Source organism: Alligator sinensis, unplaced genomic scaffold, assembly GCF_000455745.1.
Source record: "Alligator sinensis unplaced genomic scaffold, ASM45574v1 scaffold118_1, whole genome shotgun sequence".
NCBI lineage: Eukaryota > Metazoa > Chordata > Crocodylia > Alligatoridae > Alligator > Alligator sinensis.
Window position 1 is genome coordinate 3,010,953 of NW_005841850.1, and position 17,026 is coordinate 3,027,978.

Sequence of the window (17,026 nt, forward strand, 5' to 3'; positions counted from 1 at the left end):
TCCCTTATTATTTTAATCCCCCCCTGTTAGAAGGAAAAAAGCCGGAGCCAAAAATAAAATAATCAAACGAGGGAGGGAAAAAAAAAGCCGGCTGTGCGAGGAAGAAGACATTAATCCCTCTCGGAGCAGCCGGGCGGGCTGGCGGCCGGGGGGCGGGAGCTTGTTTTCATTTAAAATGGGGTTGGCGGTGGGGGTGTTTAGGCCAGGGAGGATGGCCCCGGGGGCTCTTTTTTTTCTTTTAATTTTTGCCCCCCGTTGGCTCTTTCTTGTCTTTTCTTGTCTTTTCTTTTCTTTTCTTACACCTTCCCAAATGCGACCTATGTAATGTAATGTAATGTAACAGCACCCCCCCCCCCTTAAAAAATGCCACACGCGTCACCTTCTGCAAGGTAAAACGATCCTCTTTGCAAATTACCCACCCGGGAGGCTTCCTTGCTGCTGTTTTGATTCTTTTTTTTTTTTTTTCAAAAAAGAAACGTGACATTTGTCAGAAAGCCTGAATTGAATGAGCGCGTCTGCAGAGAGCTTGCAGTGTTTCTTTTCTAAAGGAAAAATGATTCTCTTGCAAGTCTGAAGAGATGAGTCACTCGCTCGAGTGTCCTGCCTCCGAAAACATGCTCAGAATGTTCCCTCGGCGGCGAGCGCTGCCCGGCCCCGGCCTAGGTGCAAGCTTACTCTGCCCTTACGGCTTGGCCCCGTAGGGAAGTGCACCAAACTGCACCAGGCTGTAATTCATGTCGGCGATGAGCCCCGGAGCTTGGCAGAGGTTTTAGAAATTATTTCTTGCTCCAGTGGGCAGTTGTGATTTGAACATGGGGAAACTTTACACTAAGAAGTTAATCTCCTTACTCCAGAGCCATCTCCCTTTGAGTTCGCAGGGTTATTCTATCTCCTGTGCTCCCCTTAAAAATATTTCTGAGGGCTTATTCTTAAATTAGGATCTTAACATTTATTTGATGCCTTTCCTTCTCACAAATAGTTAGTCAGTGATACTTTTAAGCATTTTGTTAAGTCAGTTGCTTGCTTTTTTTTTTTTTTCTTTTTTTCCCCCCCCCCCCCCCAGTGTACTGGACTTTGAAATACTGATGTCTTCTGCTTTGGTTTTAGTCTAGTTGTAGGTATTGTTGCTTTTAATTAACGAGCTAACAATTTGCCGCCTTAAATTTAATGAATTGTGTGCAACTAGGCAGGATCTTTGTAAAGATGTGATGTGGAAATTCCCTCTTTGTCCAATCGTTCCAAATAATAAAGCTCTAAACCTCATTATGAATACTTAGCAGGCCTCTTGAGTCATTTTGAGAAAACAAATGATGTCGAATACTGCTCTCCTACTGTATCTTAGCTTGCAAAGCAATTGGAGAGAAAAGTGCTTATTCTAGTCCACCTTTCCCCTGCAAAAAATATGAGATCTCTGGAACACTAATAATCTAATAGTCATTTTACAAGGCCTCATCTGTGTCTCTTATGTAACTGTGAAATAGCCAGATACAGTTGGCCGGGTAGATGTTGCCTATTTTCTCTCTGGCCTTCAACTGCGATATCTATGGAGGATATTTTTTCTTGAAAGAGAATATTTAATACTCCGTGGGTAACTAATTTTCAGCCACTTGTTCTTTGTGGAAGCTAATTCAGTTATTTAATTTTAGTCTGAATGGCCATTACATTGAGCCTAGGGACTATTACCCTTTCCAAATAAAGGTATTCTACCATGTGTAGAGATCACCTTGATGCATATTTTTAAAAAGTAAAATGTATTCTACAGTGAGCAGTTCTTGTTCATTTTTCCTTCTTTCTTTTCTTTTCTTAGTATCCATGTATATTTTGAAAACTGCTTTTAGTACCTGCCTGGAAAGCGAAAGTTGTATCATAGTGCAAAGAGACATCATCCATCAGACAGAGCATTCAAATATGACTCATGCTAATTTGTTGCTCTGACATTAAGGCAAAAAATCTCTTAGCCTCTGGCGCTGGAAGTTCACAGTGCTGCTTCCTACCAGCGTGGGTCCTGAAAATACTGTTTTTATTTTGATTGCTATCCCCATGGAAAGAAAGTTTTACTCTGATACTTGTCCTGGAAGCCTTTTTCCAAGTGTTCAAAACATCGCAAAAATGTTGACTTGACATTAAGGCTAGGTCAAGTCAAACAGTGCCCTACAACTGGAGGAAAATTACTTGCAAAAGGCAGGCAGCAGGTGCTGTTTCACTCAAATGGCAAGGCTAGAAAAAGACAGCCTGATCCTTCTTTGAAAGGCTCTAGTGCAGGGAATCCTTGGAAACTGACACACATCGCTTGTTGCTGAAAGGTTTTGTTAAAAAGAGGGTATGGGTAATAACATTGGAGTATCTGGGAATGAAGATAAGCAGCCTTCTATAAGCAGTGGCTTCATAACACAAAGCCTCATGAATCTATGTTGTTTCATGTGACACATCTATATCAGTTTGATAGGAATAAGTGTATTATTATCTTGGCGTGCTAATGGATCTTTAAGGCTTAAATATGTCCATAAACTGCATAAGTTTGAACCTTGTCCAAAGGATTTGGACTCCCTATTATCCGATCTGCTCTGTCTGCCTTTGAAATTGTATATCTTGAGCTATCTTAGGATGTTAACCATTTGTACTCTGTATGAAGACGCATTCACTCTGGCGTAGCTGGAAAAGGGTAAGGCTCTGAATACAAAGCTCTTAATTAAGTTTCTGCTGGTGCTTCTGAACAAGTGTGTGTGGTTTTTTTTTTTTCCCCTTGGGCCAAGGCAGCTGGAAAAAAATAATAAAAATGTACTGTTTATTCAGTATGTGAAACTTGCTGGAGCTTGTGTTCTTACGTTACATTGTATCCAGTGCAGCATCTCTGTGTTCTTACAAACCAGGACCAACTTCATAAAACTTGGACATCCAGGAAGGAAAATACAGGGAGGTCACATAGGTAAAAACTGTCTGGAAAAGATGAGCCTGTCCTGTCTGCTAAGTTAGAGCACTTGGGCTCTGTGTTTGTATTACCTGCCAAAGCACCCTCCCTCTGGTTCTTAAGAATACACCTGAAGGGTTTGTCCTTGGTATATCCACGCTTAACAGGGCAGCGTTCAACCTGGCTGTTAACTCCAAAGTTTCAGAATAGACCTGAAGCACAGGGAAGTGCATAAAGCACCCTGTCTGTTACTAGTAAGCTACAAGTAATGTCAGAGGGAAGAGCTTGAGTTAAACCATGACCACTGAGTTAAAGAGACCACTGGCCAGGCAGGTGCAGGGCTTGAACAGGGGAAGCTGTAGCCAGCATATGAGCATCCAGAGCGAAGGAAGATTTGCACTGAAGTCCTAAAAACCCTTTCTTGCAGATGCTGAGTACTGTAGTCACTGTCTCTGGTTGTTTGTGTGCTGTAGAAGCAAAAGAACTGGGGCTTGGATGCCACCAAAAAAGAAAGTCACAAAGTGTGCTTCCGTAAAGACTGAAGTCTCAAAAGAGTTTTAAGCACTTGACTATTGGGTGAAATGGGAAGAATTTTAATTTGAATATGCAGAATACTATGGATCCTGATTAAAAAGTAAGAGCTGGCAGACTCTTGTAGACTCCAAATCAGTACAGCGGAAGCCTGCAGAGTCCCAAATGTGGGAAGGCTGTTAGATGAATTACGTGTCATTTGCTAAAGGAAAACACAGAAAAAGAGTTTTGGAAAGATGTGACACTAATTGAAGTATAAGTTTCCATGCGCTCCTCTTCATGCCACAGGCTTCCTTGGTCGCACTGAAGTGGCTGAACTGATTTAAAATTGGTCCAGTATGTTGGTGCAGAGCTCTAATACCAGCATGTTTAAACCACCCTTAAACCAACTTAGTTTAATGTGATACTAAGCTAAGCTATATTAAGCATAGCTTCAGCTAGCACAAATGTGTCTGTCTAAACTGGTTTCAAATTGGTTCGGTTACACCAGTGTAAATTATACTTTTTGGAATAAATGGTAGTTTTCAATACCAATACAAGGTGGAACAGTCTCGGTAGCAGAGGCTGCAGGTGGATAGAGTAATGCCTGTGGGAGCATTAGAGAAATCTCTAGCACTCTGCTTACACTGATGTTGCAGTCTAGGGTCATCTACCATTTATCAGTTCTGTTTTAAAAAAGAGAAACTCGCAGTTGTTGCCTAAAATTGCCAGATTCCAGTTCTTAGTGATTGATTAACCCTTTTCCTCACTGGCAAAAGAGTTGCTTCTGAAGACAGAAAGAACATGTTTTAATTTCATTAGTTCCCCAAAGCAAAGAGGACCTTAGTTGTGCAGTGAGAGAGCCCGTTGAACATACCAGTCTGAATCTAGCGTGGAAGAGTTCTTGATACAAGTTACATAAGGGTGGTTCCAGTACTGACAAGCTAGTGCAAACACATTTATTTAAGTAAGATGTCTCATCTCTTCCTGGCTCACTATGGCTGCAGTTTAGCTCTTGAAAGGGTTTTTAAACGTAACCACATGCGAGGTTAGTATTAATGGTTCGAAACCTGGGGTCAGACTATGTTGTCAGCACCACCCCCAGCATAGATGCATAATTTCCTGGTACAGAGCTAATATCACAGGCATTATGATCACAAAAATAACAAGTGTCATTTACTTAGAACTCAAGCAATATGCTAATGAAAAGCCTGACAAAAACACCAGCATTTTCTATGAGAAATGTTGCCCTCAGGAAATTTAAAAAATTATTTGCTGTGATGTATGCCTTCCTACACTTGTTCACTACAGAATCTTTACAGCACATGTATTTTAAAGGGCAAATGGTTTATCCTATCGGGAAATTGTTGGTGGAATTATAACCTCATACCCTTTCTAGTTGAATGACTGCGGACTAAGATTTGGTAAATGTTTTCACAGTATCAAAGCAAATGCTCGTTAATAAAAATTTTTAAGTGTGAATGTTTGGTTTTAGGCACATGAAGCCTCACATCACCAACAGCAGGCAGCACAGAACAGTTTGTTGCCTCTCCTGAGCTCTGCTGTTGAGCCACCTGATCAGAAGCCGATTCTGCCCTTACCAATAACTCAGAAACCTCAACCTGCACCAGAAACATTAAAGGATGCTATTGTTGGGATTAAAAAGGAAAAACCTAAAACCTCCTTTGTGTGCACTTACTGCAGCAAAGCTTTCAGGGACAGCTACCATTTGAGGCGCCATGAGTCCTGCCACACAGGGATAAAGTTAGTGTCACGGCCAAAGAAAACTCCCACCACAATGGTGCCCCTTATCTCGACCATCGCTGGTGACAACAGCCGAACTTCATTGGTTTCGACTATTGCGGGCATTTTGTCAACAGTCACTACGTCTTCCTCTGCCACCAACCCCAGCAGTAGTGCCGGTGCAACCGCCATGGCAGTGACTCAGACAGTGAAGAAGCCCAGCAAACCTGTCAAGAAGAACCATGCTTGTGAGATGTGCGGAAAAGCCTTCAGGGATGTGTACCACCTCAACCGGCACAAGCTGTCCCACTCGGATGAGAAACCCTTTGAATGTCCCATTTGCAATCAGCGCTTCAAGAGGAAGGATCGCATGACCTATCACGTGAGGTCTCATGAAGGTGGCATCACCAAACCGTACACCTGTGGTGTTTGTGGAAAAGGCTTCTCGAGGTACCATGTAGAAAATCCCAGGCGAGCTCAAGTATTGGCTTTTCATAATCAAGAAGGGTTAAGCTATCATAGCGAGGGGCTAGGAGAGACAGACATCTTAGAAGATTGGTGAGGGAATAAAGAACCTTGTGTTTGCGTCTGGGGCACGGGTCTCAGTCTAAGCCACTTTGGTTGCATCGTGAAAGCTGTCATGATTTTATGACTTGTTTGCTCTGAAATTACCTGGTTACCTCAATCCAGGTCATGCTGGACAGATGTCTCCATCACAAATGGTGCTAGTGGGAGCCCTTATTAACAACCTTTGAAGAGGTCAAGAGCCAAATGAGGCATGAAGACTGACCTGTCTTCTTGCCTTTAACTTAACTTCACCTAGAGCAGAGTTGGGGTTCATTGATGGAGCAGTGTGGGGAAGCTTGCACTGTTGCTGGATGTGCTGTACCTGCTTGTGGGATAGAGAGAACTCCAAGCTCTAAGGTTGATAACCCAGCACTTTTGTATACCAGTTTTAAACATTCAGTAAGTACAGTGCTTTTGGGCTTATGATAAAAATGTGGCTGAGTTTTAAACTTTTCAGGTTGGGTCCCAATAAGACTATATTTTTCTAGCAGAGGGCCACTTTATAGGTAAGGGGAGTGTATTTTATTTTATTTTATTTTTTTACCTTGTCCTTGAGGGGGGAGTTGGCTGAAAAAGGGCAATCAATGCAGTGTTCAATGCCGCCAGCTTAAGTGTCATTACTATCTGTTTGTAACAGTATGCGTATTCTGTTTTCTACCTCTCTTCTTTCACAGGCCTGATCACTTAAGCTGTCATGTCAAACACGTTCACTCAACAGAGAGACCCTTCAAATGCCAAGTAAGAGTTAAAACAATTTATTGTGTCCTTAGTCAGACAGCATCTGAATATTTTGCCCAGGTCTGTGTTAGTTGATGTAGCTGCTCTGAATGCAAGTTTAGAAATAAAGCCCCATCCATCCTGCTTGTAGTGGTGATCCAAGTTTAGCAGTAACTTAGGAGGATGCTTTGTCTGTCCTTTTGTAAAATTGAGGCTTTTTGACAGTAGCACTGTCTAAACCCTACTGCTCAGGTCAGGTTTGCTTTTTAAAAACAGCTCGATTAAATCCTCAAATAGACACTGATTGCTGTAGCAATACATGGGACTTATTTAGCAGTGTTAATAGATAAATGTAATTGTAAAAATAGATTGTTAATATTGTATCCTTTAGCTTAGAAAGCAAAGCAGAGTTTAAAAAATTGAATAAATGTAGTTGGTTCTAGATTTGCTGTTTTGCCTGGAGTGGAAAGCAACTTGTCACAGTGAAAATACGTTGAGGACTAAAAGCAAGAGGAGTAACTTGACTAGCCTTGAACAATTAACTGTTCTGCTGGTTTGTTTGGAATCATCCCTACTCGTCCTAACCTGTTTTTAGTGACTCATCGTGCTGAATAAAGAGTGGCCTTGAAAAATGCTTTGTTTTTTCCCTTCCCAAATTTAGATGGGAACTAAATTAATTGAGCAATAAAAAAAGCAAAAAGATACAGTGAAACCTTTATGTGAGACCTCCTCCCTCCCTTACCTGTTTAATGTATTTATGTATAAGTCACCTCTCATTTTAGCATGTGAGGTAATCATCTGCTTTATGAAACTGCTCCAAAGTAGCCCCAAAAGCGTGGAGTACCGTTCTTTCTTACTCTTATCAGCAGACTAGTTTCATAAAGCAGTCAGATTAAGTTTCAGTCACGTGAATGGTAGTTTGAGAGAGGTTTCACTGTGTCTATGTGAAATGAAAAAGTTTGTCAGCGTGTCAGGGTACAGTAGCACCTAGAAAATGGGCTTAAAATTGGCACGTGGCCCCTGCTACAACAGTATGGTCTGCATTTAAAAATTGCTGTTGTCCTTCATGTAGACATGCACTGCTGCCTTTGCCACCAAAGACAGACTGCGGACACACATGGTGCGCCATGAAGGAAAGGTATCGTGTAATATCTGTGGTAAACTTCTGAGTGCAGCGTATATCACCAGCCACTTAAAGACACACGGGCAGAGCCAAAGTATCAACTGTAATACCTGTAAACAAGGCATCAATAAAAGTAGGTGAACTGTTTTTAAACCTTTTTTGATAACACTGTGTTCTCAGAATTGTGCAACACGCATTGCCTTTGACTTCCTTAATGTAAAATATACCCGTGACTGTCTAGGTGTTCACACCTATCACAAAAAAAGATCTTTCAGAAATAGATTCTTCGTGAAAAGCTTCGACTCAACAAACTGGGGTATGTGGACCTCTGGTATGGCCTTTCCTCATAAAGGAATGCCCTTCAAGGAGGGAGCGTAATTCCTCACGTTAAAGTATGAAGAGCCCAAGTGCTTTGCCTTTCATCTTCTGAGGACAGTAGAATTCTTCATACGCTGCATCCTGAACTAGGAAACTTTGGTGTCCATGAGTCTCAATCAATTATAGAATGCGTGTGACTTTGAAAATGTTGCAAGTATTAAGTTCAGGATTTGGAGCCTGATCCAAAGCTCATTGAAAGTCAATGGAAAGTATCCCATAGATTTCCATGAGCTTTGGCTCAGAGCCCTCAGCATTTTTCCCTTGCAGCAGTTTACAGGACACGCATTTAAAGCCTGCATTTTCATGCCCTGCCTGACGTGTTTTGAGCACTGCTGGTATTTGGCCTCTGTTATGCAGCAGGTCAGATAAAATGATTCCTTCTGGCCTTAAAATCTCTGAGTATCCTCAGTTGTTGCAGCAGAAATGCTGAATCCTGAGCTTTTGAGTGCCAAGTAAGCAAAGGAGAAACTGGCTTTCAACCACTTGCTCTGAAAAAGTATTTGTATTAAATGAACACACACCATTAGTCATTTCGGCTGGGAGTTTTGAAAGAGCCTTAAGGGAGCTGTGTGTAACCAACCCCCTTGGGCTCCTTTGAAAATTCCATCTTTGAAGCCTTCAAACACTGTTCATTGACAAAGGATTTTCTATTCTGATTTCCTATTTGGTGTTAATTCCTAGATGGTTGAGGTCGTGTGGGCTAGCTAGTAGTTTTGATCACTTATCTACTGAACCCGATAGAGAAAAAAAAAAAAGAAAACACAGATTAATTTTTTGGAAATGTAAGGGTTGCTAGATTATGTTCTCATTGTTCACATGGTGCTAACCCTTCTGCCTTTTGGTATCAGTTCAATAACATTACATGTTACGGAACTTGCAATGGGCAGAGCTGGGAGTGGCAGATGCTGTCGTGTGGCCGGGGAGCAAACAGTTATTTTCCAACAGAGAAGTGAACTGAAAATACTGTATGGCTGTAATTCCAAGACGAACAAGGAGAAAGTAATTTTAAATCATAGTTCTGAATTTTAACCAAACTCAAGACAAGTGCTGCCTTTAGATCTAGAGAAAACTGAACTGTGCAAGTACCAGAGAATCATTCTGTCTTTACATCCTACGTCTTAATCTTTTTATTTGCGGTCCTTGACCTGCCACTTGATTTTGCCTGAAAACTCAGGAAGGTTAGAGCTCAGGTTTCTCTGGATCTTAGAAAGGTGATGTTATAAAGCATAACACAAAATAAAGGTTTTGCCTGCTTCTCCCTTTCACAGGATTCCAAACTCCTTTGTAGCTTTAGGAAAAACCATCGTCCTTTCTTTAGGAAAATGCATATCTTTTTCAAGGTGAATTTGTGTGTTCTTACTTGATTGACATAGCATGCATGAGCGAGGAGACCAGCAACCAGAAGCAGCAGCAGCAACAACAGCAGCAGCAGCAACAGCAGCAGCAGCAACAACAGCAGCAGCAGCAGCAACAACAGCACGTATCAAGCTGGCCTGGAAAGCAGGTAGAGACACTGAGATTATGGGAAGAAGCTGTCAAAGCAAGGAAGAAAGGTAAAACAAACAAAATCTATGATCTTGGAGTACTTGGTTTTATCAAACCATCTGAACATGTTGACAAGAAGAAAGAGTTTTTATATAGGTGTAAAATAGCACAAATAGCATATGGATTTATGGCACATGAAAATTTAATTCCTAGTAATAAAAGCCAGAGTAACTGTAGGGGGTAACACTATCAAAACCAGAAGCCCTTGCTAATGCTTCCTTCTCAAATGAACTTCTTTCCATCTTACTTGCTGTTGGAGTCTGTCAATGAATGTGTACATAAACCTTTTGCAGTTTGAGGGAGCTTTAAGTGTGCTCAAGGGCAGAGGCTTTTTGATTTCTGCCTGTCTTTAGCACATACACATACAGAATCTCTTTGTGGACATCATTTTGCATTAAAGCACTTTTCATTGCTCCTCTGTCCTTTTTCTCCCACTTTCTGCCATTCATTTTAATCCTTGGCTAAACTGTATTTGTCCAAAGTCTGCCAACATTCAAAAACTTATTTATTTATTTATTTATATTTTGCTGCTTGGTATCATTCATTCATTTTCATTACCAAATTAAACAACATATTTGCTATTGCCAAGGCACAGCTCATCTGCCCCTAGCCTACTGAAATCAAAGTTGAATAGCTTCCTTTTGTTGATCACTGTGACTGTTGTATGAGGAATAGATTGCTTCCATTTAGTGCCTTTTTTGGAGTATAGTAGTTTGAAATCTCCTGTTACTGTTAATGTATTCTTTTCACAAGTTTGGTTTCTAATACCTATCACATGGCTTCCTTGGATTAAATGTTTTATGCCAAATTCCTCGTATCCCCTTGGGGCTTTTCATTAACTCTCATTTTGAAACAAATATTCTGCACTCACCTTTCCCTTCAACCTCACCACAGTTCCTCCATACTCTATCATTCTGCTCTTTATAGTTCCCATCTCTCTGATGACTCCTACCAGTAAGTTTATTCAATTTAACGATAAGACGGTAATGTTAGGAACAAGCAGTGTTTTTTATATAAAAAAGAATGATTGTAGCAAAGCATTTGAATTTATTCATCAGTCCTCAAATGAAGTGGGAGGTATAGAAAAATCCAAATGAGGCTTGTTCTACCCATTCTTTTTTGTGCCTTGTTTCTACTTTCCTGCTTTCTTTCAGCGATATTATGCAATGTGTTTGTTACCAAAAAAAAGATAATGACACTAAAAGGAAGTAGTGGGGGGTGGGGGGGAACATTGTGCCAAGCTTCATAAGTCTCAAGCTAGTAATGCTGGTTTAATGAAGTTGTCATGTCCAAGGACCACTTTGCTTATTTTGGGAAAGGATGGGAGGATGTGCATTTTCCCGTTTGTGTATTTTGGGTTGGGGAGATTAAACTAGACCAGTCAGTTTCACTTTTATTGATAATCTTTTTCACACCAGTTCTCATAAACTAGTGCCACCTGCCAGGTTGGTTTGACAACACTGTGGAAGCTGTTTTTTTCTTTCAAACTGTATTTTTAATTTTGTGACTTTTATTTTTTCTTTAAGTCCCCATTTTCCCCCATACATTAATATTGACCTGAACAGCCAACAGGGACCCTTGAATGGGGCTAATGTTGCTGTCAAAGAAAGCATTGTCTTAATACATTTGTAGAGCTTTTATGGCAAGGGTGGATTTTTCGGCTCTTAGTTTACTTCTTGAAATACAGATGTAGACTGAGCTTGGTGTCTACCCTACAAATGTGGAACAAGACATGTTTTTGGAAATGCCATAACGTTGATACAGAATATGTTTTTGTCTGTTTCTTTAGCAGTCATCCCTTTCTTTTATCCACACCCCCCACCCCCCCAGCCTGCTTCTGTTTTTGGATCTTTGTTCTATGGCTAACCAGCAGGTGGTGCTGATATCTAGTGGAGTCATCTGCCTCTTCTCTGGAGCCTGGCTGTATCATCTCCACAAAGTGTCCAGCCCCTGCTAGACCCAACTGGGAACAGACCTAGGAGCATCCATCTCAGTGCAGGGTCCTCTTGGTTCTTGCCTGTTTGACACTAGTCACTGCTTATTGCAAAACAGAGTAAAATATTGGTGTGGAATTGTAGCTAATGTAAATGCTGAGGAGATAATGGGGGTTATAAGATCTGCTGGCTGGGTGTTCTTGAAAAATGCTAGGATAAATTTACCATGAGCAGTGGAACAATTTAGCAGAAATAATTAAGACTGAAATAAGCAGATAAATATTGAAACCAGCTTTGCTTATCAGTCCCTAATAATGACTTTTTAAAACCTTCACAGAATGTCAGTTCACCTTTGAGAAGGCTATAGAGTACGTACCATTCGGTATGTACACTCTCTCCTCTACTTATAATGTTCCTCTTGAGAGGATTTTTCTGATTGTACGATACTGTTTTTGTGAACATCAAAACCCTCTTTATAAGACAACCTCGCTTGACTTCCCAGGAAAGAATTTGAATTCAAATGAGCTGCATGAAAGTTATATTTATTGTAGGCTGTAGAATGTTAACAGTTTAACTTACTAATATTTTCTAAAGAAAATTATTCCAGAACTTGTTGTTGTTTGTTTGGTTTCATTTTTATTATTATTATGATTATTATTATGATTATGAGTATTATTATTTTAAATCTTGTCCATAGTTTTTTATGTGTTAAAAACTTTTTGTCTTTTTATGTCTCATTTTTAGAAGCTGCTAACTTGTGCCAAACCTCCACTGCTGCTACTACGCCTGTGACTCTTACTACTCCATTCAGTATAACGTCCTCTGTGGCTTCTGGGACTATCACAAACCCAGTCACAGTGGCAGCTGCAATGAGCATGAGAAGTCCAGTAAATGTATCAAGTGCAGTTAATATATCCAGTCCGATGAATCTAGGGCATCCTGTAACTATAACAAGTCCATTATCCATGACATCGCCATTAACGCTCACAACACCAGTCAATTTACCTACCCCAGTAACCGCTCCGGTGAATATAGCGCATCCAGTCACTATAACATCTCCTATGAACCTCCCAACACCAATGACGTTAGCTGGTCCATTAAATATAGCAATGAGACCAGTAGAGAGCATGCCTTTCCTGCCCCAAGCCTTGCCCACGTCTCCTCCCTGGTAAAGAATTTCTAAACAGTATTAAAGAGGATTAAAACTGAATCCTTACCAGCAGTTTTTTTAGTTGTTAATAATAATAATAATAATGAATAATAATAATGATGTAATAATAAAGTCAAGCTGAGTAACTGGGGCAGTATGCACCAGTCAGAGACCATAATAGCATCTTTTCCTATTGATTTGGCTCATATTGTTTGAATCTGAGTTTGTAACTGATCACTGGAGCACTTCATTAAAAGCCAAGTTTTACCTTTAGCTGACAGTGATGCTGAACCTAGGACAGATGGTTACTTGCCAGTTACAAAGCAGTCTTTAAGAATCAGCATTACTGTTTTACCCCAGAAATGATAACCTAGAAAATAATTTTAATCTAAACACTAGCAAAGAACCCCCTTCATGTCCTTGACAGGGTGGATAGCTAAATTTAACTTGCCAGTTCTAAATTCACTGTTTCAGAGCTAGTGTAGTATTTTTGTCTGTGTTAATGTTTTGGTTTTTTTTTTAATGAGTAAATGCATTATAATGTTGTCATTTTTTTAAAAAAAATGCATTTTGGAGAAAATATGCATTTTACCTTTGGGAATATGATAATTTCAGGCAGCATTCCCTATGGGAAAGGTGATACCAGCTCTGATATGCAAAGCATATGATAACTTATCATTCTCACTTCAACATATAATAGGGATTGTGACCTGATATTTGGAGATGTAAATATTACCCAACATATTACCCTAAGGGAATATAGCATTGTAGTCAACATTTAAAAAAAAAATAAAAATAAAACTTAATGTTTGGTGAGAAACAGCCATGGCTGACAGAAGAGGAGTTGAAATGTATGTAAACATGGTCTCTGAAAAGTCAGAACCCTATGGGACTCTTATTTAGGAGCAAAAGGAGTGCTTTGAACTTATGAAATATTGCTTTAAGCTGGAAGATTCTGGAGGCGCTGGGGTATGATGTATATGCCCTCTCTCTCCCAATCAGAACCTGCTGATGATGCAGCAGGGGACAGATGTGTTAGTTGTTCACTAGAAGTTTTGTCTTATATTAAATTGTATACAGTTTTTATTCTAACCACTAACTAGGTAGGATGCCCCTTCAGGACAAGCCGAGAGCGTCTTTTAATTTCCCCCCTATTTCTTAATCAAGTGTTGTGCAAATCTCTTCAACTTTGTAAATATTTGCAAACATCATCATTTTTACGTTACTCTTCTATTGTGTTAACACATTTCTATTAATTTGTGTGGGTTTTGGGGGCGGCAGTCTGAGCTGTCCAGCCCAGAACTGCACCACAAATGATCACACATGTTTAAACTACATGTGCTTTTTATTTCTTAACCTGTTTATCTGTACATAAAGTAGAAAGCAGAGTCTAGGGAAACAGATATACTTTTTAGACTATCATGTCACATATTCACATTTTTAAAACTTTGTTTCAAAAGAACCCCCTGAAACCAAGACTTTACATGGGGGAGGAGGGGGGGAAAGAGAAAAAACCGCAACTAAAGTTGCAATGTTTTTCTCTCAATGAAGTTGAAAGCAATGGAGATTAGTGTGCGTGCATTTTACAGAATGCTAGCAGGACTGACTAGTCAAAATGGACTGCTTCCGTTTCTACCCCACCGTGTCAGTACAAGCAGCAAATACCAGACTTCTAGGTCAGGTAACAGGTATCTGTATCATTATGTGAAACAGTTCTAGGGGCTTGGACTACATAGTAAAACAAAAAACAAAAAATAGAACTTTAGTGTAAAATAATTTTATAAATGATCTTTTGTACTTTAGGACATCAAATTGTACAACTTTTGTATATATAAAAGCTTAGGAACTTTCTGTTTAGCAGAAAGGAAACACATTCCTACACTTTTAATGTATATGTTTGTTATAATGTCCATGTAAACATATGCCCTATGTTTGTGCCTTTTAATTAGTTTGTCTCAATAAACAAAAATGTAGAGAAGAATATGTAGCTATGACTTTGTTACCACTGCTTTTATTCCAACAGTACAAAAATCTTTGTTTTTCTCACTGTAGAGCATTGCGTGCAGACAGCTGCATGAGCTAGATTGATGTGGCCAAAATGAGGCATGTGAATCAAATGCAGCCCAGCAAAATCCATCACTCTCTCCCCTTTAGTGTAGTGGTCCAAGCATGATGGGGTGTTGCATGCTGGGATATGTAGTCTTCAAGCCTTACATCTCTATTATGGATGAAAGTGATTTCAACTTTCATCATTTTCACAAAGTAGGTACAGCCTTCTGGCTCCTGGCAAGCTGCTAACAAGACCCGCAATTAGGTGAAGTTTGGGTGTCACTGAGCTTAAAACCAATATGGAAATGTGTACCTAGAAGTGGTTATCTATGAATTACTTATAATAAACAGGTGTGAGACTTCATTGTATGTTGTCAATTAATGCAATATTAACAGTGAATCCTTCACTCAGCTTGTATGCCCCAATAGTTTCTGTTGACAGGAACACACCCATTAAAACACTTGCAAGGAGATTCCTCATTGTGATGGAGAAATGAATGTTTCTCAAACCTGGTGCTCCTAGCATTAAGTGCGAGAAGCATGAAAAGACCTGTTTCAAGCCAAAACATTAAAACAAAAAGGGATGTACCTGATCTGCATCTAATAGGCTGTGTTAGCTAATCTCCAATCAGTTCTGTTCTTGGGGAAACGCTTGAATTTTTCTGTATACCAATCGTTTGCAGGTATGCTCCTTGACTGCCCCTGTGAAGACATGTTAATTACCTTCATGCAAAATACATCAAGCTGCTTTTGACAAGCTGAAGTTGACTGATCAGGCTTTATATGGTGCCTGCTACCTTTTAACCAAATGAATTCAGCCGATACTCAGGAAGGTAACAGGGCCGGGCACTGCAAAGGGGTGATGTGCTGTGATAAAACAGATGGGTGGATGATTTACAGAGTACTGAAATAACACCAGTTGCTGAAATCGCTTTTTCCCAAGTGATAGTTAAGACTAGATGGAAATTGTGCTGGATTTGATCCAGCATCTTGCCTCTGCGGACACTGGGTGCCACAGGAAGGTCCAATAATATAGCAGTAAGCAGATGTGGGTTCCTGATGAAGTTCCTATTTTAAACCCTAATGGTTAGAGATTGACTTAAACCTTGAAACATGAGGCATTTATCCTTTCAAGACACTTTGGGTGAAATCTGGCCTTTGCTGATATCCCTGGAGCCAGAATTTCACGTTCACATAATCAGTTCTAGATATTCTTGCTATGAGTGCAAACATCCAGTCCTTGTTGGAAACTTACGTTCCTGGTCCTCGCACCATCCTTTGGCTCCTTCTGACAGTTCTCACTGTGTCTCCGTGTGAAGGTGATGTTGCCTGACACTTCTTCCTGAGGGAATGGGACAGGCATACATCTTATTTTATTTTTTTAAACAAGTGTTTTATAATATGTACGGACTTGGCTTAGCAGAAATGGAATTTCTTCTGTCTCTGACATAATAGGAGTATGTGCGTGTGTATGTACGTACCCTGGTAATTGTTTTGCTCATTCACATGAAATATCCTGTTTTTCATTCTACTTCAGTTGTGTAAAACATTTGAGCTAATGCCAGTGAGAAGTTGCCATAGATACTATGACACAGTGGTCAAAACTAAATACTTGGAGAAGGTGTATCCAATTTCCCCTAAAGGCCAGTGCTGTTGGTTGTAACTTTAGAGTGATTTGCTCATGGAAGTGTTCCCTGCCAGGCACCACAAGCAGTAGAGCATCCTAGTTTAGTCTTGGATGTCCCAAGCGGATCTCCAGAATGCCACCCAGAACTTTTGAGTTGGTGCCAAAGAATTTCTCCCATCAAATTCCTTTCTTGAAAGAAAGATCAACAGGGTTGTCAGTGGAAGGACTTGTATTGACTTCAGTGAGATTTGGATCTGGCCCTAAATACCCACACCTCTGCCAACAACCCTTAATGTTGGAGGTAAGAAAGGATGGGATTTCCATGAGCCTGCAGTCATGGGGCTAACCGCTCCCATTAACCAAAGCAGTCTTCAGCATTGTTCTTGTCCATGGAATGAGTGCTTCTCTGAGGAGCCAAACTTCAGTTGGCATTGTGAAAAATAATCCTTTATATCAAAAGAAGAGGCTACCAGGTTATATGGCTCATCTGCTCAGCTGGCACACTACAAAACCATGATCAGTGAAAGCAGAAAGGGGAATCTGGTTCTAACCTGCTTAGAAGGCAATGTAGTTTGTTAGGGACATTAAAGCTGTAGAAACAAATTCTACAAGCATACACAAACTGGATCCATAGGAGGAGCCCCAGTAAACTCGCTGAGATAACTCCAACTCCTGTCAGTAAAGACACTTGGGTGCTCCAGTGTTTGCAGAAGCCGAGTTTTGTACTGTTAGCTCTTCAGATGTGCAAGCAACGACAAAAATCTTGGCTTCCTTT

General features: G+C 40.2%; 1 protein-coding gene across 5 annotated transcripts; it reads left to right on the top strand.

The window, feature by feature from the left end:
• The first annotated feature begins 2,223 nt into the window (after positions 1–2,223).
• On the top strand, positions 2,224–14,553 carry VEZF1 (vascular endothelial zinc finger 1). Of its 5 annotated transcripts, none has more exons than XM_025210342.1 (7): positions 2,224–2,662; positions 4,914–5,719; positions 6,403–6,466; positions 7,518–7,701; positions 9,320–9,499; positions 11,763–11,807; positions 12,170–14,553. In XM_025210342.1, the coding sequence occupies exons 1-7, from the start codon at positions 2,627–2,629 to the stop codon at positions 12,595–12,597; spliced, it is 1,743 nt and encodes a 580-aa protein (XP_025066127.1). In that variant the 5' UTR covers positions 2,224–2,626; the 3' UTR covers positions 12,598–14,553. The 5 variants fall into 5 exon arrangements, with proteins under 5 accessions (XP_025066127.1, XP_025066134.1, XP_006016140.2 ...); XM_006016078.3 differs by having other exon boundaries at positions 2,240–2,662; positions 4,914–5,632; XM_025210361.1 differs by having other exon boundaries at positions 2,252–2,662; positions 4,914–5,611.
• Positions 14,554–17,026: the final 2,473 nt, after the last annotated feature.

Coding starts and splice junctions, on each gene's coding strand:
- VEZF1 (XM_025210342.1), top strand. CDS start 2,627: ATGAAGACGCATTCACTCTGGCGTAGCTGGAAAAGG. Junction 5,720..6,402: donor ACAGACATCTTAGAAGATTG/GTGAGGGAATAA, acceptor CTTCTTTCACAG/GCCTGATCACTTAAGCTGTC. Junction 11,808..12,169: donor TATAGAGTACGTACCATTCG/GTATGTACACTC, acceptor TCTCATTTTTAG/AAGCTGCTAACTTGTGCCAA.